The sequence below is a fragment of the Cygnus olor genome, chromosome 5, assembly GCF_009769625.2.
Source record: "Cygnus olor isolate bCygOlo1 chromosome 5, bCygOlo1.pri.v2, whole genome shotgun sequence".
NCBI classification, from domain to species: domain Eukaryota; kingdom Metazoa; phylum Chordata; class Aves; order Anseriformes; family Anatidae; genus Cygnus; species Cygnus olor.
Genome location: NC_049173.1, coordinates 36,455,636 through 36,478,217, shown reverse-complemented (window position 1 = coordinate 36,478,217; position 22,582 = coordinate 36,455,636). Strand labels below are relative to the sequence as shown.

The 22,582-nt window shown below is 37.6% G+C and overlaps 1 protein-coding gene across 11 annotated transcripts in view; it reads left to right on the top strand.

Annotated features, from left to right (window-relative positions):
• The window catches only part of PCNX1 (pecanex 1), a 90,391-nt gene that overhangs the window by 26,839 nt on the left and 40,970 nt on the right, over positions 1-22,582 (top strand). For 6 of the 11 annotated variants that reach the window (XR_005820463.1, XM_040559444.1, XM_040559450.1 and 3 more), the window contains 3 exons: positions 9,945-10,077; positions 14,939-15,123; positions 22,234-22,324. Coding sequence is in view for 10 of the 11 variants with exons in the window: in XM_040559444.1 (XP_040415378.1) it covers positions 9,945-10,077; positions 14,939-15,123; positions 22,234-22,324 (409 nt within the window). In the remaining variant the exon portion in view is untranslated. The remainder of the gene's footprint in view (positions 1-9,944; positions 10,078-14,938; positions 15,124-22,233; positions 22,325-22,582) is intronic. The other 5 variants (XM_040559447.1, XM_040559448.1, XM_040559446.1 and 2 more) reach the window with 3 other exon arrangements.

Sequence of the window (22,582 nt, the reverse complement as noted above, 5' to 3'; positions counted from 1 at the left end):
ACTTAGCACATGTTTTTATTACACCTTGTTTAAAATTATCGGTCTTTGACTCTGTTTACTAGGAGTAGTTTAACTAATAAAAAGTCTGCTTTATGTATTTTACTGCTTTGACTGTATGCTTTCCTCAGCACAAAATTAAATTTCATATTAGTTTATTACAGCTTAAAACTGTTAAGGTTCTTTACTGATATGCAGAGGAGGAATAATATACCCTATTTTACAGAACATGGCAACATCATTCAGTCATCTGTAGTCTGAAAGCATCAATGCTTGGTTGATTGGGGTATATTGCCAAATACTTTGCTTGGTCTTTTAAAGAGTGAAATAACAGGGAAGAACAAACTGAAACCATCTAATGGTAATGTCACAAATACATAATCTGTAGCAGCCTAAGCAGGGAAGCTTTGCTGTCATTCACATCAGTATATTTAGATTGCCCTTTGAATAGATTCCCCTTTGAACTTTGTTTAGGTATTGGTTATTGTGAAGTTGCTAGTCTTTTTCATTGAAAGCACCCAACTATTACCTGCCCGTAGGCTTCAAGGTGTCTTTTGAGAAACCATCTGGGCTCAGGTTCTCCAGACCTGATGACATCAAATAACTAATAACACTTGCTTATCATAAGCTTCCCATTACCAATAGAATAGGGAACATTTCCTTTATGATTGTAAGAAATTCTGTTTTTTTTTTCCTGAAAGCAGAAAACCACCATTTTTCTTTTTTAGCATTACTTAATATTTATGCGATCATGTCTAGCATCAAGACAGTAATTACTTTGAGTTTATCTCTTCGTGATCTGTCTGAACAACTTTTTCCTGTTGTCCTTTGTTTCTACTGGTTTGTTTTGGGACTGTTCTTTTGTTCTAACAAGTTCTTGATTTAGAAGGGAGGAAAAAATGTTCTGTAATGGCTATATCTTAAGTTGCTTTCATCTGTAGTCTTACCTGTGGTTACTGTTAATCAAAGAAAATGTTTTAACTTTTTATTCAGTATTTCCCACTACTGAGTTGTCTTCATCTTTTGAGAGTGTTTTTAAAGGCATGTGACGTAAATATATATCAGATGTGTGTTTATATAGAAGCTATTTGAGAAAATTAAGAAATTATTTACGTGTAGTGGGTGAATTGCAGAATAAACTTGCTTCAGATTTTCATAAGATTAAAGGATATTGGTTGGATCAGATTCTTAGAAATTCTCTGGTTCTACCTCCTGCTGAATGGTTTATTTAATTATTTTATATAAATTTTTGAATTTCTGTGGGTTGCTTATTATAGCTTTCTGAAACAAAGTGGTTACAGATGTACACTGGGTAACCAAAAGACTGATACGGATATGCTTTTCCCTTTTTCAGTCAGTGAATTTGTTCCCGTTTTTCAGATATGAATTAAGTGAAATTATAGTTAGTGATTTTACATTTAAGTCTTCAGGGAAGTAACTAAAGTACATTCTTGCTTATATAATTGCTAAAACGTGTTTAGTAATGGGTATGGCCTTTAATCTCTTACTAAGCAGGGTGCTTTATGAACCTGTACATGTGTTCCTTCAGCAGGTAGAACTTAGCAGTTTCATTTTTATCTTATTATTATGCCAGGAAGTGGTGGTTGACTCATTTCTTAAACGATGATAACTTGTGCATTTGAAAAGGAATTACAGTTCATTAAAATGCAGACAAACAGCATTTGAAAATTTTGTACTTAAATTCATTAAACGTGGTTGATGTATAACAAAAAATGAAATGGAAGATGTCTTAAAACAGGTGCTTATTTTTACTTAGCTACTCCTACAGGTTATTTAGTGGATTGATGGGTAGATAGATGATGTGTAGATGTCTAAAAGTTCGGTTAAATGTCTGATGTTTTGAAAATATCACCTTGGTGCTCTCCTATGTCTGGCTTCTGTGAGATGTGTGCTACTTCTGGATTGCTGTCTGTAAACATTTAAAGAACCAATGTAATGCTGTATATGGCACGGTGATGTTTTGTGAAACTTCAGCTGCTCTGAAGTTGTGTTCTCCTCCAGTCCTTTAACTGTAAAAGATGCACCCTTTACGTTGCCGCTTGCTTTTACAGCTTGCTGTAATTTGACAGATTTATTTACTTACTTAAGTACTTGAGTTACATACCTTTTGGAAATAAAATTGCATGTAATAACTTTTCTTTCTGTACATTGCATATTGCCATTGAAGTAACAGCTCATCCTGTTCCATATTTTGTGGCCTACAATACATCCCTATAAACAAGCAAAATAGGTTTGTGTGAGCTTGGATTAGAATCTTGGATTTTATATGGCAAATGGAAACCTGTTCAGCTTCTCAGTCTGCGTGTATTTGTACATAGATGCTACATGTATCTGCTTCTAATCACTAGATAATATCTTCTCGAAAGCAAAAAATGTTATTTGAGATTAGTGCTTTGCAGCCAATGATCATGCCAGCTGTTACCAAAATATCCTTTTTCCTACTACACTTACGTTGCGTCAAGTTTCAGTGATCTGGAGTCATTACTTGTGTTGTACAGCTTTTCCATGCTTCTGATGGGGTTTGGCTGATGGGTTTTCTGTGTGTGGAATTAATGCAGTTACACAGGCTGCGGCTTCTGGTCTGTCTTCTGGATTATCAGTCCACGCTGAAACTACTAAACCAAACAGTTTTCCATGGGAAAAATCAAGCTGAAGAGTTTAGAAATGGTAGTGAATGAAAAATGTGCAGTGTTAATGTAATCTAGTGGTGTGTGTGAGCTATTCATGTGTTCAGCAGGACCCTCCTGTAACTGGATCAAACTAAGCAGATTAGCCATCAGATAGGGTTCTTCTGCATGTGGGGTTCTCTGATTTTTTTTTTTTGATGTCAACTGGCAGTGTGCTAGAATGTACCCAGCATTTGGATCAAGAATGAAATAGAAGAAAATTGTGCTTAGAAAGCCAAATATTGGGAGGTACTAACATTAACGTTTCTATTATTGCTTCTGTGTGCAATGAAGTAAATGCTGGGTCTTACAGAAGTACCTCTGAGGCTTTTTGGATCTTAAGTCCCAGTAGGGCTGAGATGTAACCCTTCAACGTTTAAAGATGAGAACAGCATTAGGAGTGATGCACAAGGCTGAAATGAAACTCTGCAGTCTGCAGGTCTGCCACTTGCCAATGAAATGGCGCACAGATGAATCGTGCATCTACTAATTAGTCCATCACTAATGACCAAAGTGAAATGCAATGTTAGTACATTGTGTATGGGATTTTGTCTTGCCTGTTTTGTTTCCTCTGTGGTATTTATACATAGCATGAGGGCTTTCATTAGAAGGCTTCTGACCACAATAACTATGATCTTTCCTGATATTTTGTCCTTCCATAGGAGGGCGGGGTAAAAAAAAAAACAAAACAAAAAAAAACCAAGGTTTTGTCCAGCTTGTAGCAGTGGCTGCTGAGAGCAGTGTAGCTGCTTGCCAAAAGCCCTGAATACTACTGGTAAGAGTCTGCCTGTTACTTGGTGGAAGTGTGCTCCTTCAGTGTATCATGCACAGAATAGCAGATATTCCACTTAGTCTGTGGGGCTGCATAAGTATTTTGAATTTCCCTTGACAAAAATGCATGCTGCAGCATTAGAGCACATACTAAAAAAAAAAAAAAGGGCAAAATAAACTTTATCTTTTGTTTGGTTTCTTTGTTTGTTTTCCCTTGGGAATAGCGCTCACAAAATTTGACCTTGGTTAAATTCTCTCAGACCTCCCAAAGAAACCAGAAGTAGTGGTTCTTTCAAAATGCTTTGCATTGCTGTGGGAGTGAGTTATTTAAACGTCTTAGGCTGGTGGTGTTTGTGCATCTACTTCTCACAATCTTAAACTTGATTTGGAAAGAATGGCTGGATTTTATTGATAAACAGCATCTGTTGTTGATATATTTTCTGAGTATTCATCTCAAACAAGTTGCATAAGAATTTCTGATAAAGTTAATAAAAAACAAACTGCGTCTACATTGAAGTTAGTAATCCACTGTTTTTCTGCCCTTTCATAGATGTACCTGGATTTATTGCTAGGCATACAGCCAGGAACAGTTTGGAGAGCTCACTGTACTGGAATGAAGTGCTACACGCTTCTGCCAAACGTAGCTCTGAGGTGTAATTTGATGGTGTAGTTGATAGAAGCCCATTCAAAGCAAACATGCTTTTCTGTATATGATACACTAATGAATACCACTTAATCTGGAAAAGCTGTGTGTTCTAGGGATTTAAAGTATCTTTTCCTTAAGATAAATCCAAATGGAAAGAATCAAAAGTTTCATAAAGATTAATGTAGGATAAGAACACTTGTCTGCTGCCTGAATATACTGCTACCTATTGATACCCGGATGTAGGGGTTATATTGGGCAGGGGATCAGACTAGGAGATCACTTTAGGCCTTTGACCCCTAGTACATCAACACTAGAGTCAAGAATGCTGTGTGAATAATACCAACTGTGATTAATAATGAAATAATGCAAGTGAGGAGTACGGTGAAATAGAAGAACTGAGACTCCTGGTTCTATCTTTGGTATTGGTATGGAAATTTGTCTATCAAACATTTTTATAGACCAGCTTGGTTCAGTATTCAAACCAGATGGTTTCATTGTTGTGGTTATTCTCTGCTTGACAGTGTGTTGTTGCTTTTTGGATTGTTGTAGTGACTGACTTGACATAATTGAGATAAGGCTGGAAGAATATTTACCAACTTTCTTCATACATTTCAGCCACAACACTGAAGTCTTGGACTTTACTTCCCTTGCTTCTCTTTAACTTTTCTACTTTTCTTTAATTTTGTAACTCTTTCCTTTCTAAATAGTATGCTGTTTTCCTCTGCCCTGTTTTCCAGCAGAACTTTGTATCTGAGGTGTCCCTCTACTCTTTAGTGTTTCTCCTTTGCTGCCCACATCTACACTTTTGATTTTCTTCAGAAATTGGTATTAGGTGCATCTTTTGTTAAATGTCCAAAGTAAGTGGTAATACTATAAACCAGTACTCTGCTTTTTATTGGGTAGGTTTAAGAAATCCTTTAAGTTTAATAGTAGATTTAATAATGGTGTATAATCCATCGTGACTATTAACTATACACTGAAGTGTATAGACTGAATTAATTCCTTTCGTCTACTTAGGCTTTTAAAATTGTATTAAGGCATATGAGAATAAATTTGGCAAGAGCATCAACTGTGAGAAAAATGTTAGCTAATAAATGCATGTGTGTAGGAAACCAAGCTGTGTTACTGCTGACAGACACAGAATGTGTTAATCTTACTTACCTCTAACTTTTCTGAAGAGAAGTGTGGCATTTTTTTTTAGGTTTCCAACACAAATAAGGTAGAGGTGCTTGATACAGAAGGACGAAATTTCGGCCATTGGGTTTGGCAAAGTGTGTTCAGGGTTAGAGGACAGATTTCATTCCTTATGTGAAAGCATAAGCTGTAAACTGTTGATTTCAGAACTTGTTGTAAGTTTGTAGGGTTGGTCAATACAATTAGTTGAAAAAGGTTAGATCACAACTTCCAATTGGATAGAGAGAAATGAAATGAGCAAATATCACTTGGGTTCCATGCACAAATCTAACCATGTTTAATTGGAATAATGTTGAAAACAATCCAGATTTCAAGTGATGTATTTTTTCTTCTGAGAAAAGCGAGTAATATCGCTTCCATTATGTGTGGTTTTTTTTTGTCAAACTTTGGTCTCATTGGAAAACAAACCCAATTGTTAGCCATACAACTCTATGGCTTTCCATATCAGTACTTTACTTCTTTCTTACCTTCACATCATATCTTTTCAGGAATTTTCTTACATGGGAAGAATTTATCTGAGCCACTGGGTTTGGCATTTTTTATTATCCCAAATGAAATGAGCCTTGTTAGTGCAGTAAAACTTGAAAGTTCTGCTTTTTCATCTCATGCCTCATCAGTTTCTATCTTTAAGTTTAGATTAAGAGTAGTTATATATAAACTCAGGGAGATGTAAATGTCTGTTTCGGATGTATGCATAAATGTTCCTTTGCAAAAGAAAATATTTGCATGTTGGTTTCTTAAAGCTAGTTGTACATCATGGTGTGAAACTGAGTCTTCCCTCTAAAACTGAGGAATTAAAGGTTTACATCAAAAACACGTGTAGTATAGAAGGAAATTTTGGAAAGGTATAGCCCGTAAACAGGGTAGCTCAACCTGTAGTCAGATATTCCCAGCTACTTGGCAGAGGGATGCGAATAATTTGGTGTTCTAGAGTTTTCTCCACAGAACATTTCTGCCCTTTTATTGGGAAAGTATCACTCCAAATGTATAATGATGAAGGGATGTCCTCGTGTCTTTTATGTGTGTATGTGTAACTGCTGGGTTGGCTTTTCCCCAATCAGAATTGAAGTGAAAGAGCAAGTGTTGATTTTAATAAGTCTGTGTTCATGTACACAGTTGTATTATCACAAAAGTCAAAACAAGATCTTGCTTGATATTATTTTATTGGGAATAAACATGGGAGGGTTAAATTTTGTTACCAAGTTGTCATTAGGCCCCCACCTTTTATCTTACTGATCTCTGGGAAGTAGGTTTGTGTTTCTAATGTGCATTTTGTGAACTTCACATCTGATTTATTTTTTTTCCTAGTTTGGAGGACAGCTAATGTTTTCGGCTCAAATACAAATGGTGACATGCAGAAGAAATTCATGCTTTACACTTCAGTGAAGTCAAGAAATTTGTTTCAACAAAAAAAAACACTAGAATAAAGCAGAAAAATAAACCTCAGAAACATTCTGTAAGCTGAAAGGCTTAACTTTTTTTTTTTACATTAGAAAAGTAAAACCTATGTTATCTCTCCCTATTAGATCTAAGTTTTCTACGTGATATAGATGCTGGGTCTTACCTTCTTGGAATCTAGAATAAATGACCGTAAGTGGTAACATCAAGCATGAGCTGTAGCCTAGAGATATATTTAAAAAGCTACTGTCCTACTGAGATACACTATTTAGTTTTTTTAAACATCAAAACATGTTACTTTATTATAGGAAGATTGCTTATGTTAAAACAAAGCAATTTCCCTCATGATTAAACAGCCCTTAGAGCATGTTAGTGGCTATTTTAGGAGACTTGTATTGAATCCTTCTGAGCTCAGGAGCAGCTGTACTGCTTGTTCCTCCTCCTTAAAGACAAGTAGAAACACAAATAATCTGTATTAACATGGGATAAAAAAATTATACATGTAAACTATGTGTTCTTTAGAATTAGTTTACCCCCAAAAAGATGTTTGTTTAGTTTAGTGGCTTCCACGCTTTAAACAAACCGTAATCCTTTCTGCTCAGCAGGCTTCTTTTGGTTTTTAAGTCATAGCCTCAACATGTAGCTTCTTGAGGTGTTGCATACTGTTAGGAGACTCAGAGCTCCTGGGCTGAAAAGTTCTCCAGTCTTCTGAAAAGAACAAATAAACTTGCTTAGTGATTTGGGATGTCACCAGCTACATTCATGAGTTGTGTATGTAGAAGATGTGTATTGAACAGAACCTTTAAGATAAATCCAAAATTTGTTGGCAGATTATGTAGAAAGCTATACCAAAACCTATTTTTAAAAGCTTAAAGTCAAAAAATAAAAATGCTAGTGAATGCCAGAGTTGTTTGCCTGTGCAGGTTTAAATTTAATCTCCTAGTGGATTAATTTTGATTTTTTTTGTTTTTTTTAAATCTTCTGTTATGCTTAATTTTTTTCCTTCTTCCTCCCACCCCCAAGAGCATTGCCTCAGTTAGGTTAATGTCTACCTCTCTTCAGGAGGAAAATTTTAGTGATGAATTGGAGCTGTGTAGGAAGGACCCCTGGTGTTTCTATAATCTATGCTTGAGTTGTTGGAGAAGCTGATGTGTTTACTGACTAAAGGATATCAAAAGAAAAACAGATGTCAATGTTAAGTATGCTGCCTTGAAGAATTGCAGTTGAATCCTGCTTTTGCTAAGGAGCTGCAAATGGTAATTGAGATGTAATGGGGATGGTTACCATCTTAATGGTAATTGAGATGTTTACAGTTCAGTTAAGATCAGTCACTGTTCTTTATTCTGTGGTGCTTAACCATGGCTGATTTGTGTAAATGCATGGACTTGCTTTTGGATCAGTAGAAACTGTTTTCAGTATATGAGTTTTTATCTCCTGATGTATGCTCTGGAAAAACTGAACTTTACAAATTGGCATCTGAAATTAGGGGGCAGTTCTGGCCTCTTGTGCATTGCTTTAATCCACCAGAAGGAAAAGTAAGGTTTCATCCTGTTTTGTTTAGTGTTTCATTTTTCCAGTACTTCAGATGTAAGAGTCATGAAGCAATTAGGCTGGATATTAAAATAAAGTGTAAAGGTTAACGCTTCGTTTTTATTGAATTCTTGCTGAAATACCCTGAAAAGTAATTACCTACCCATACTTGGAATGGAAGACCAGTTGTGGAGGTGTGAGGAGAAGTTGATCGATCCCGTGTTTTTCCTGAAAATACAGGAAAGGATTGAATTAAGGATGTTTTGGTAATGAAACACTTGTAACTTTAATACTGGTCTTAAGGTAATCTTTTCATGTAGCTTCTTTGCTTTTAAAGCAAATTACAGATTGAAGTTTCATATGCAATATTCAATTGATAACCTGTGGTTTGTGGATAGGAGCAAACTCTTACTCCATGCAGTCTTTATTGCTTGAGCTGTGGCAGTAGTACATAGCAGTAATAGGTTGCTATTCCCTGTAGACTAGTGTTAGATTCTTTACTAGTAAATTTTGGAAGTTTAATGACAGGTATATATTGTAACTTGAAGTGTGCTTAAGAGGACATGGAATAGTCTGCCTGTGATTTTTCTGGTCCCCTTCCACAAAAAGTTCTTTGTTCCCTGTGTTTTTTCTTTTTGTTTTGGCCTGACATAATCATTGTTTTTCCTAAGTCTAGTAACAGGCTTTTTGTCTACCAAGTTATGATTTTCCTCTTAAAGACTTTAATTTTCCCTTGGAATTCAGTTCATGTGAGGTTGTTTTCCTCCTCCAGTTGCCTGCCAAAACCTTTGTGACCCGTCCCTCTGAGCTCTCTACTAACCAACTCGAATGCAGAGCATTAGCTTTCTTGGTTCAGGAGGAAGACTTTGAGATTGTAGGCACACTGTGAAGCAGTCCAAATCCAGAATTGCGAAGATAATCCTGTTTAGCCTGAAATTTAACGATCCTAAGCGGGTCGGGGGTGTGTGTGTGTGTATTTGCCAAAACAAACAAAAAATTACTCCCTTGCATACATAAAACCTCTTGTTTTTATAGTGTAACTTTACTGCTGGACCAAATCTTTTTTTTTTTTTTTGGGCAGAGGTGTTGGAAAAACAAACCCACCAGTCCTTAAATGGAAGATACTCTTGCTCATTCTTACACACCTGCTCCTCCAAACTGTAGTGTGACTGCTGTAAAAGGAACAACACATCTCTTCATGCTTTTGGGGGGACGACCACCGTTTTGTCAAATTGTCCCCTGAAGAGATGTGATAAAGTAAACCTCAGCCCTTCCTGTTTGGCAGAAGTGATAAAACTGAGATGAGAATTTTGTAGCGAGGGGTAATAGACAACATTACTAGGTTGTCCTTTAAGTTTCTCCTTTAATTGTGTTAAACGAAGGAAATGGTGAGATCAGTCTCTCTTCCTGCCCTGTGTAAATAGAACAGACTTGGGATATCAGACTTTTTTGAAATCTGGTTGTTTGGGTTTGGGAAAAACAAAACAGCTAGCTGTATTTTACAGAACCCTACATGCATGCACCCACCAAATTTTTACTAACAGTTGTTTGGTGATCCTGTCTTCAGGCACTTTATTTGAACAGTGGGTGCATAAGCTACTTTTCTTGTTGCAAGTCAGTTCTTTAACTTGGGGAGGGTCAGTGGGGAGAAAGGAGTCTTAAGTTACTTTGTACATAACTAGGATGGGTTCTTCTTTGACCTAAAGTCTGTCTTGATGCAGCAGCACAAGCCAGCGAGGAGACTGTCACATTTCGCCGTGAACGCAGCACATTTAGGCGTCAGGCAGTACGACGCCGGCACAATGCAGGGAGTAACCCTACCCCTCCTACATTGCTCATCGGATCACCCCTCAGGTAGGGTATCTAAATGTTCCACCATATTTAGCATGCATGCAGCAGACCACTTCTCCTCACACCCACCAGTGTTGCCAGAAAAGCACTTTTTACTTCCTTCCCTGCCATAACCTCCTTGAGCTGTCACTGCATGTCACTGTGGGCTGTTGAATTGTGCATGTATATGTGGCACTATTTTCAAAATGATCAGGATAGCCAGTCTCTAACATGTCATAGTTGATTTCAGATAAATAACAAAGTGAACTAATGCTAACAAACTCCATGTTTTTATCAGAAGCATTAGAAGCTTTCAAGCAAGGCAAAAAAAAAAAAAAGAAAAGATTATTTACCGCTCTTCATTTTGCTTTTCTTTCGTTTAAGAGAGTAAGCCTTAGGGACTAGCATCACTTTTCATGTATATAGATAGTGAGAGATAAGCACTTCAATGAAGATAAATAATAAACAACAACAAAGAACTAAATTGTATATGTAAAGCCTCCAAATTTAAAATAAATGCATACCATTATGTGAACATCCTGCAACTTTTTCCCAAAAAAGAAAAATAATAAATACCAATGCCTTTGTTAGAGAATGCACAGTATTGCTCAGTATTAAATCTAGTTGTGTGGCGCTGCATGCTGCTGCGATGCTTACAACGTAGTGTACACATACATCTTGGGAGTCCATAACCTTCACTGGCCCATTTGGTAATGATACTGAGCCCACTGGTATGTTACCCACAGCAGCTCTTTGTTCAGCCTGTGAGCTTGAGCAGTAGAAACGGCAACCTCAAGCTGTTTTCAAACTTGCTTTCTAAGTCTTGCAGTCCTGGGGTTGCCTAGATGCTGGAGAATCTGGCAAGCAGAATGTTGCCTGTAGAGGAAAGAAGCATTTAGCCATACATATGAGAGTAATTCTTAAGGTTATTCCTGCATATTTATCATGTATATGCTGTATGTTCTTAATAATGCTACTTTGAATGCTGAACTAACTTTTAACAATAGGAGCAGTCTGCTTTTATGTTTGAGGAATATTTGTGTAATTTTCCTAACTGGAAGAAGCTATAGAAACTCTTCAGATAGAAGGAAATACTTTAAAATAGAGGATGGGGAGGAATTTTGGTGTCTTCATGACACAACTGTTATAGTCAAAGACACGTTTTTAGATTTTCCTCGGGCAAGAGGTTTGCAAGAATGGTTCCTAAAATCTGATAAATAAAGGCTTGGCTTCTTCCACATCAAGTGTTGAGCTAAATGTGTTTTTGCTGGCAAGTGCAGAGTGTGGTGGAAGTTAATCATGTAATTTCAGATAAATTAGTTAAGCTTCTAGTCTTGCTGAATGTAGCTTGTTCAACACTTGTGAATTACTTCATAGTGAGGGATTTTTGGACTTCTTATTAGATCACTTCTGTTCTCTTGCATTCTCTTTCTCTTGATACACTTTACTTGTTTTGTCTCTCTTTAAGAGGAGGGTGTTACAGCTTTGTATGTTGGTCAAATGAGAGGCTATGCAGACTAATGTGAGCTACAGAACTGTACATTAGCAAGAAGACAGCAAGTTTTTTTTCTCCTAGACAGGTAGAAAGCAAGTAAAGGATTTGGCTTTAAACTGGGCTTTAGAGCTGCCTCCTGTCTGCGTGGTAGCACAGTCATTGAGGCTCCCATCCTTGAGGTGGATGTCGGTGTGAGACCGTGAGAAAAATGACTTTGACAAAAACTTCTTATTCAGACAAGATACTTGGTGAAAAAGCAAAACAAATATTCTAGCCTTGTGTTTCTGCTATGCATATTCCAGTTATCTACATTTGCTCTTTTTTTCTAAATAAAGAAACTGTGCTTTGGCTGTCTGGCATAGAGATGCACGTTTATCAAAAATACTTAAACATATGTCCAGAATCTACTACTGAGAGAGGTTGCTTTTTGTGCAAAGTGTTGTTTGTGATACCAAATGACTGTCCTGTGGCATAGACCAGACCAAATTGTCTTAGGCCGACCAGACACTGAAGTGCTTTCAGATTTGACGTGTTCTATTTGACCTGCAAGCTGTGAAATGTATCTGGAAACTTGCATTTTTTTTTTTACAGTTGTGACTTGTAGATGAGCAATCTGAAAAAAAATTTCCTTTATATGGGTAACTCAGTGGGAATCTTGTGTTGCTGGAAGAAGGAAAATGCACACAGAATTTTTAACCCCAAATCCTTTCAAAATACTACAACAACTTTACTGGCATATACCTTAGTGGTGAGCTGCTATTGCTAACCACATGACTTCCTGTATTAAACTTCTAACGGTATTAGGTTTACTAACCTATAGTTGCCCTGATTATTTCTTCCTTCATTACTGCCAGCAAAACTTTGATCATCTAATCTCCTAGCTCCTGGCGTCAAATTGGGTGTCATGGAGATGGCCCCTTAGAGACTGATTTGCATCTGATATTTTTTCCTCCCCTGTTACTGCAAATGCTTCCTCTGTGGAAGGAGAGTCTTTTTAGTAAAAGAGACATAGGTATATAATGCCATCGTGATTGACAATGATGGACACTTAAATAAAACCTGTTCTGGTAAATTCTGATGGTTCGGTGCTAAATTAGATATGTACCTTGTCTAGTTACTTAAGCAAACAAAAACAGCAGAAACAAAACAACCAATTACCCTAAACATCAATAGTGTTGTGGCCACTTCAAATGTATGTATGGATTCGCATCCTGTGTAGTTAATGGTGTATGCATGTGTGTCTGCTAAGAGAACTTAAGTGGCTGTATCAAGTAAAATTTTATTTTAAAAATAACTTTAATTAGGCAGAGAATGTCTCTCTGCATATTTATGCCATCTTAATGCCAATGTTTTGCCTTGTTTTTAATGTGACAGCTATGGATAACCACTGAAAGGACAACTTACATACCTTTTGGTACTTAGCTACTATTTAATGGGAGGAAGTATTGGTTAGCATTGTTTTGGTGTTGCTGATAATGCTTAAGGGAGACAATGAAGGTTGGCAAGTCTGTGAGCTTCCTTAGGGCTTCTGTTACCATGTAGTTCACTTGGAGCCTTGTCTACAGCACTGAAGCACTGAATTAAGCTTCAGATTCAGATATGTTATGATGATAATAACTTGCAACTTTTACCTCATCAGCTGTGTGCATGTCTGCTTTATTTTGCATGAGCTTTTCTTAACACCTATTCTTATAATTATTTTCTTGTTTTGCAGTGATGCTCTAACAAAAGAACTGAAAAGTAGATGTACTTGCTCATAATAATTTCTAGAACATCAGATCATAGAATCACAGAATGGTTTGAGTTGAAAGGAACCTTAAAGATCACCCAATTTTACACCCCCCACCCCTGCCATGGGCAGGGACACCTCCCACCAGACCAGGTTGCCCAGAGCCCCACCCAGCCTGGCTTTGAACGCTCCCTGGGATGGGGCATCCACAGCTTCTCTGGGCAACCTGCTCCAGTGCCTCACCACTCTGAGTAAAGAACTTCCTCCTAACATCTGATCTGAATCTTGTTTCTTTTAGTCTAAAACTGTTCCCCCTTGTCATATTGCTATTACATGCTTTTACACTGCCCATGTTAAAAAAAAAAAAAAAAGAGTTGCTCTCCGTCTTTTTTTTTTAAGCCCCTCTTTGAGTACTGAAAGGCTGCTGTGAGATCTGCCCGGAGCCTTTTCTTCTCCTGGCAGGTACACCCCCTGAACCGAGCAAAGTCTTGCTTTTTAGGCTTCCTTTCTAACTGTGACATCACACCGTAATCAGGGACATGTTAAAAGCAATTGGTGGTAAAGACGGTATTTCAAAAGGGAGTAGTCTAATACATTTTCTATAAATTGTTAACGTTTCTTTATCTTCTTTTATAAAAGGTTTTCTTAATCTGATCAAGTGTCCTCCAGCTAATGACTGATGTAACTTCTTTAAATGTAGAAAATGGAGGATAATAAAAACATTAATCTTGCAAAGCATATATATATTTCATATATATAACATTTGCATTCAGGGACTTTCCCCATGTTTAATATTAAGCAGTTAAATAGTTTTTGTGTTTGTTTTTTTTTAACTTCGTTAAATGGGTTTATAAAATAGTTTTCCTGTGTGAAGGTTATGTAGAGGATTAACATTTTCAGGCATTGTCTATTTCTGTCTGTAAGCTTACACATTTCTGTGAAGAACAAGTTGAATTTTAAACCCTGTTTGTTTGGTGTAGGTATGAGTCTGGGTATAGAAGAATTTCTTTGTAGTAGGTGTACTGAGTAATAAAGCTGCTGTCAGGCTGGTACTGCCAAAATAACTTTAAAATAGACCTAAAATTCTTGCCAATTAATAAATTGGTATGCATATTCTAAATACTTAAATATAAACAAATATAAATCTGGATCTCCTGGTTTAGCTGTGGTTATCCATGAGGTCTGCGCCATTGTCTGGTAGCAAGAAAGGTGGTGTTCTGACACAAACAACAAACACAACAGTTGATGCAGTCACACCTCAATGAGCAAAAAGGACCCAGGTATTGAGAGATGACGGGAATAGCCACTTGTGTGTAGAGGTGAGATCTTGGCCTGCAGTTAGGCCAACCACTGGCAGCTTGCTTTTGCACCCACAAACTAAGACTTGTAAGAATAACATCTCCCCAGCTCACCCTTAAGTACAAAGATCAATAACACTTCCAAGAAGCAGAAAAGGAACCGCGTCTCTGTAGCTACTGGTGTAACTTGTGTCCAAATGTGTTGTACGGGATTCGTGGGTTATCTTAACCCTGATAAATGGCTACTCAATGCTATACTTTTAACTTTTCCTCTTCAAAATTAAAAAAGACTTGTTTTTCTTCACTTCCAGCTATTTCTCTTTCCTTCCCGGTAATGTCTCCCCCATCCGTGTTCTCTCGTAGCCTTCAAGATGGTCAGCAAGGCCAGCAGCCCTCCTCGCAGGCCAAAGGGCAGTCCCGCCCCCCCTCCCAGGCAGCTGTGCTCAGCGCTAGCACCTCCTTGCTGGTGAGAAATGGGAGTGTCCACTTAGAAGCATCACATGCCACTGCATCTGCTGTAGGCGGTAGCAGTTTGCACGATGGACTTGGTATGCAGGCCTTATGTAACCTTGGTGACATGGAAGTTTTTAATACGGCAGCTATCTCGGTAATAACGTGGGGAAAAAGTTAACCTTAGCTTTGTTTCTGAATCCTGTAGGTGTGCTTCATAGAAGGCAGCATTGCTCACAAACTCCTTGCCTATCATAATCTCCAGGCACTTTAACAAATGCATGACGGGAACCATTCTAAGGATGCACAAGTAGCGATGCTGTGAGATCTCTCATGATTTGAACAGTATAATGTGTAATACATAAGTTTTCCTGCATTATCACTGATAGTTGGGCAGAGTCATACCAACTTCTGGTTACTGAAAGGATGCTCGTTGCGGTAGCTAGGAATCATTAATTTTCCATTTTTTTAAATGAGTCTTGCCTAGTTGTTCTTCAGACAAGAAATTGCCATGTCAAGGAGGGATGTGCACCTTAAACTCGGAGACTGAGGTGGGAAGAAAATCTGGACTTTCTTGTATCAAATGCTATCGTTTCATGGAGCCTTATAGTGCCCCTTAATTCTTCATGGTCCATTTTATGTAATATTCTTAACTGTTTATTAGCTTCTCTGCAGTTAATAAAATGGCTAGGGAGAGGGAGGTTCAGGTGGCTATGGTTAGTGACTGATCAGACACATGCTGATGCAGGGGCCGATATGGAAAATTCCTGGCAGGAATCTTTGCATTTACCTGTAAGTAGCCTGAATTGATTATGACTTCAGCATTAATAGGGAATTCCTGTTCAGATTGCTATATTGGCCATCTTTATAGCTGATGATCACTAGTGGCAGTACTTTCAACAGCTGTCAGTTGTGATAACATAAAAGGGAAGGTTAGATCACAAAACTGATGAGAAACGATTGTTCTGTAACCTTACTGTAACCCGATACTAAAAGATAATTGATTTGCCGTCATCTTTAATGGGGAAGATTTCAAGTGTTTCAAGGCTGTTACCCCTTTAAACAAGAGTTTGGTTTGCAAGTTGTCATTCTTCTTTTATATTGTAGCTAGGAGGTACAGAATTTTAATATAAGCAAAGACAACCCTGAAGTCCTCTGAGACGTTATAGAATTTAGCTACAGATGTGGCAAATGCACACAACCTACTTATCTGATAGTCAGGTTTTTTGTTTCAGATTCTGTGGTTGTAGTGCTTCTAGATAAAAAAAAAATCAAGGCTTAGTGTGCGTTTTTGAACTATGAAAGCTTACTACATAAAACTGCAAGTTTCTTCATTAGATTTGGAGACACTGGTTGTATGAAAGATTCATTGTAATACAACTGAAATTCAGCGATACTGGTTATATCTGTTCAAAGTTAATGTTAAGACTTGCTCTTAAAGCTGCCAATGTTGTATTTGAAGGATATGGTTCATGTTATCCAAAATATGATGAAGTTTTATAGAGTTAAAAATTCAGTGTGCAATCTGGTTCTTCAGTCTGAATTATTTAAGTGCTTATCTTACTATGTTTTAGTGAAAATTGAAGTGAATTCTCTAAGAAATTCACCGTTGTATTTAGGCCCTCAGGAAAGCCACTCGGAATAGAGTGCAGTGGCATTGTTGGAAACCTGCATAGCTGAATTTTTCTGAAATCTTGTGTGCACTGTATTATAGGGCAGCATATTGTCATTGTAAGGCACAAAACTGGCAGGGTCTGCTCGGTTAAAATCTGATGTGTATTAGGAATTTATTCTTGTTTTGGAGCTCTAAGCATCTCTTTAGAAACCTTCACTGAGTGAAGGCAGCTTTTGTAGCCAAGATTTGGTTTTGTTTTAGAAAAATCAAATACTTCAGTTTCTACAATAGGCTTTAAAAATTCAGTACTATGGACTAATGTCCTCAAAATGTATGTTTTGTGTGATGGATGCTTTCATTAGGGCAGAGTAGCTGACAAAATGGGGCAAATTTTCACATGCTGAGTTCTTCCCTCAGGATTGCCAAGGAGGGAGGTTATCTTTCTTTATAGCTGGTACATGGCTTTTATCCTTAATCAGGGGTGAAATAAAACTACTGCTCTATTTCCCTCAAGTCTACAGACTATTGTTTTTTCTCTGTTGTACCAAGTTAGCTCACAATGATGACCCTGTTACTTCTCTTTAAAGAGTTTGTATGTATGGTTGGGTAGCAGGAAGGTGGGGGGTGGGGAGTTGTTCTGTTTTTTAAATTATATGTTGATGCTAATCAAAGCAATGCAGACAATAGGACCAATTTCTTTTTCCACTGGAAATCATTGGAACTGTCCAGGGCAGAAAAATATTGAAAATGGAGGCTGGGAAAGGAGATGGAAAACAAATGTGATTTGCAGCAACTGGAAATATAAGTGCCAAATACAGTAAATGAGGAAATACATCTCTCTATAACACGTACAATAACTTATTTTATTACAGCTCATCTGGAAGACAGGTCATGTAAACACAGCTGCTTTTTTCCACAAATGCAGTATCTGCTTCTACATTTTTCCATTTATGTGCTGATGTAAAGCTGCATCTCAAGACATACATTTCTGTTTTGTTTTAAAGATGAATGTCTTGTAATTTGATTCTCTTGGTTTATTTTAGGGAGGATGAACCTTACTGGGTTATACTCAGTCTGGTAGTGACTGTACATTCTTTAAAAGTTGCTGAGTATTGTGCTGAGTGAGGAAAGATGCTTTGAGGCACTGTTTTTAGTCTTCTAGGTTTGAAGTAGAAAGATTTTTTCCAAATTATGCTGTTGCTTCATGAGTGGAAGGAACTAGAAAGAGTGGAGAAGAAAGCTTGATGTGGAGCAGTGAATATAAAGTGGACTGTAAGAGGAATGTGGGACAGAAAGGAAAGGTGTTAGATGAAATGTGATGATTATAGGCATGATTAATGTAATATGAGTACAGTACACAACAAAATGTATAAAATGACTTAAATGACAGTCTTCAGCGCATAGAGTGGCAATACAAATATCCAAGTCTTGAGGCATGCAGGTGGTGGGTGGGATTTTCTGAGTCCTTGCAGTGAAGGCAGTTAGAGTTTGTGAAGTACTTTGTAATCCAAGTACTGAACTACTAGAACAGGTGCTCAGTTTTTGAAACTGGGATGAAATAACAGGTTATTTCTCTTAGGTCTTATTTTATTAGGTATTATTCTTAGGTCTTCTCTTTTTCTTTGCTGGGTATATTGCTTCTGTAATTAGAGATCTAATCATCTAGAACTCTAGAATTGCACTGTGATGTTTGGCTCTTCTGGTTGTATCACACACATGCAGGTGATAGTACCTCAGATTTACTGAAGTATTTGAGTTTATAAAGGCAGTTGGATGGTCTTGTTGAGGATCAAAGCTTCCCATGCTGCCTCTAACAATACATATGTATGCTGATCAATTATTTGATTGAAACAGTTTAAAAGTATTGAGAAACTGATTCTATAATTAAGTAGACTTAATTTATTTGGGATGGATGGGGGAATATTTTCAAAGGTATGAGTAGAAGGCAAAAACTCATTTCCCATTGCTGCTGTTGAAAATATCCCTGTTGTAGTTTGTGGAGTTGTGCATAATAGACAAACTACCCTTTTAACAAACTTCATATAGAATAAAAATGTCCAAACTGAGAACTCGTAAGTTTCAAAGGTCAAAATTTACCTTCAACTGCAGTACTGAAATTGTTACTTCCTTGCATGCTACAGAGCAATCAAATTCTGATGGCTTTGTTGGTCGTCAGGAATAGGATTTAAAAAACATTTGCATGCTATTTATTACAATATTTTAATGATTCTGATGTAGACTTCAACATGTGCAAATACTGTTAGCAACATTCAGAAGTTGTTTGAGAGGTTTGAAACAGCAGTATTTATTAGCTGGAAAACCAGGAAACATGTTGAAAACAAACAGACTACCACTTCAGGCAGATGCTGAGCCACTTAAGTCTTCCAGGTTTCATCTTTGTCCATACGCTCACCAGCCTGTTGCTTTCAGTGAGTCCTGTAACTGTGGGAACGTCAGTCTGTGCAGTGTGTGAACTGTTATGTGGTTGTCTGTCGACTCAGAGGTGAGACACCTTTGTCCTTTGAAACAAGCAAGCTTGCTTCAAAGGAAGTGCATTCACCTCTTCTTCACCTCATGTCAAAATGAACGTGTATTTCGGGGTTGTGTGCCTGAGTGTCAGTGACTGGGGTTTGTTAGTTTTGTAACGTGCTCCAAGCAGAACATTGTTTGGGTGGCTTCGGCTGGGAAGAATTTACAGCTCTCCTTTCAAGGGGGGTGAAAAGTTACAAGCACTTCAGTTTAGTGTACAAACCTTGGCTGTATTTCTTTATTTGTAAAATATGACTTTGTCTGCCTCTGTTCACAGCTTGATAAAACTACAGTCCTTAGAAAAAGAGAACTTCAAGCTGCATCAGTGTGATGCTATCAAAAATATTTCAGAGAATGCTGTGGGAGAGAAATCACTAGGGTGACTAACAAATGCTGGTATATCCATGCATGGTGAACTTTGTGAGCATTGGGATCCCTCAGAAGAGTTTGAGATTGCTGTGAGGAAACTGCTGTTACCTCACAACATGATAGCTATTCCACTGATGGGACTTGGAGTTCAGTCACAGTCTGCTGTTACACCTTATGGCTTGGTAGGGCTTGCTTCCTCAGCACCACTGAGTAGTTCTGTGATCTCATCTGCTTTGGGTGAGTTCAGTTTTTCTGGAGTGTCTTTTGATTTTAAAAAAGGTGGGGGGCAACTTTGTTTTATTGAGGAGCCACACTTTCCGTGACAGTGAGACAACTTTCATTAGGACGTCTGTTTTAGTAGAGGGGTGAATTGCAAGTCTGGCCAAACCTGAGTCCGTTTTGTAGTTTGTAATGCAAGCTATCAGAACTGAGTTGTTTGTCTGTCTGGAATCATCTGCTACATCTCTATTAACCGGTTTTGTTTTATCCTACCACAGCCCTGCAGTGTTTGTATCAGCAACATAAATGCAGTAAACTTTGATAGACTAAATGAATTGGGTCTGAGGGAACTATAGATACTTCCTGATGTGGATTTTTTTTTTATGCTAAACTTTCCAAGTTTTGAAGCCTTTCTCAAGCCTTTGATGTGCATGAGTTCAGTAAACTTCTTTTGATACTAATATACCTGATGTAGTATCTCAGCTCAAGAGAATGGGAAGTTCTGTCTTGTAACTAATACAGTCTAGTTTCTGTGACCAGCACTTCATTATTATAGAAATCAATTTAATTTCCAGGCTCTCAATTCAGTAGTGCAGGAACATGAAGAATGTAAAGTAACCCAGACACGATTGTTTTTTTAGGGACTTTTCCCTCATAGTTTATGTATAACTTTTGTCCTGACTAGAATCTGAAGTGTATTATCTAAAGTCTTTGTTTGCTGTTGAATGTTTTTTGTTTGGTTGTTTTTTTAAGTGATACAATTTAGAAAACCTCCTGTATTTTTGAGGCTTTTAGTTGTGGGGAGGAAGGTTCCTAATGTATTCTACTAGATTAATTGTAGAACTTCAGTATCAACTGTAAAAACCAAAGGATACTTCAAAGTCAAAGATAGAAAGCCCCCAAATACCCTAACAGATGAATTTTCTACTTTGTTTCCTCACAGATATCTGTAGCAGATGTAACTAAATACTGGGGGAGAGCTGTTGTGTTACTGCGTTCTGTACATGACTGCTGAACTGGGTAGCTCTCGGGTCAGAAGGGTCTTTTCTTTCTGCTTTTCTTTCTGAGCACAGCTGCAGTATGTGTCTAGCTGGTCTACAGTGCCCCCTCTGAGGGAAAAAAAAATGTGCAGGTGTTTTCGATACGCCAGTATTTTTCCCTAGTTTCACCTATATATGGAACTTAATTGTCTGTGGATCTGAAGAGAATCTGGAGTAGGAAGCAGTGTTTTTTCTTTTTTATAAAGAAAACAACACTGAACAGAAGCAGGTTTTGTTCTTACAGACAGTGGAAAGATTGGAAGCTCCTAGCTTGTTAGGTATTTCTCCTAGGACTACATATTACCCCGTATCAGCAAGGGAAAGGGCTGCAGGACATGCAGCTGAGAGATGTACATGGTTTTCGCTTCAGATGCTCCGCAGTGGGATTTCTTTTTTTGTGTTGTGTAAGCAGTTCTTAAAATATTGCACACTCTGCATTGTGAGTTGAGTGAAGAAGGCTTTTGAGCTGGAAGAGATGGAGAAGTTGGCAGGGCACCACGTATGAGGTGATTACAACTTCAGAATCAGCTTCCTGCATTCGGAGCTGGAATATATTAAACTGACCTTCAGGGGAAATTGCAGTGCTTATCTCTATGATCAGACTGTTGTGGAGAGAAGGGCACTGTAAAAACATCATATTGTGAGTAAGGTTTGAGTTATAATCACAGGGTACTTCTTTGTTAATTGTATATTTAGGAGTAGACTTGATGTGGTTCCTTCAAAAAGCTTTTAATGACTTTAGGAAACTTACAGTTTCTGGAACTCCATTAGCCATAATGGTTTATCTCTGTAGTTAGTTCACAGTCTTCTGATCTTACACTAAAGTGTTTGCTTCTGGTTTTCAGAATAAATCTCTGCCTGTCATTCCTTTTTTTTAAATATTTTTCTAGAGGTATAACTAATGAAGCATGCCTGGTCACTTTTTTCCTCCCTTTGTGTTTCTTTCCGAATAGACATGTACCTCAAAAGAATTTTAATTTGGACACTTGAGGAATCTCTGCTGCAGTTAAATGCCATGATTCCTAAATGCTGATTCACTGATTGTTCTCCTGGGGTGGGGGTGGGGGGTGGGGTGAAGGCAGTGATCACGGCAAGTTGTTTTTCTGTTTCTCCTCTAAGGAGGGGTGGAGAGGAGGAGCTTACATTGCATTTCTTATGCATTAACGGTGACATCTTGTAAATATGAACTCTTAGTTGAATTCAACTATTGCAGTTTACTGTGTATATGTCATGTAAAATTGTGTGAAAAAAGGCTGAGTAGCTAACATCTTGTCTGTACTGGTGACACATTCATGTGTTACCACATTTTATATTCTGACATTGATATAAATTTAAATATCTAAATTGATCTCTAGTAAGCTAATGTGTAGAAACATACTGCTAGTGGGATTAAACGCCATGAAATTTTGACCTGTTCTTGACCTTTTCTTTAATAGGTAAGTTCAGTTCTACGCTCTACGAGACAGGGGGCTGCGACATGTCACTTGTGAACTTTGAGCCAGCTGCAAGAAGAGCATCTAACATCTGGTGTGTGTGAAGCCAGTCAAGAGTGGTGATTCTTGTCTTACTGTAACAAAATCTTTTTTTAATTTTAAAAGGTTATTTAGTATGAACTACCAGAAAAATAGTTTTCCATGTATTTTTCCTTTTGAAACCTAAGTGATTTTTAGTAGAAGATGACAGTAATTGCATAAATAATCTTCTCCACTTAAGCAAATCCTGGAAAATGAAGATTAATATTAGTTTCAGCAGTAAATGTCCAAACTGAGAATTTGACAAATGCAT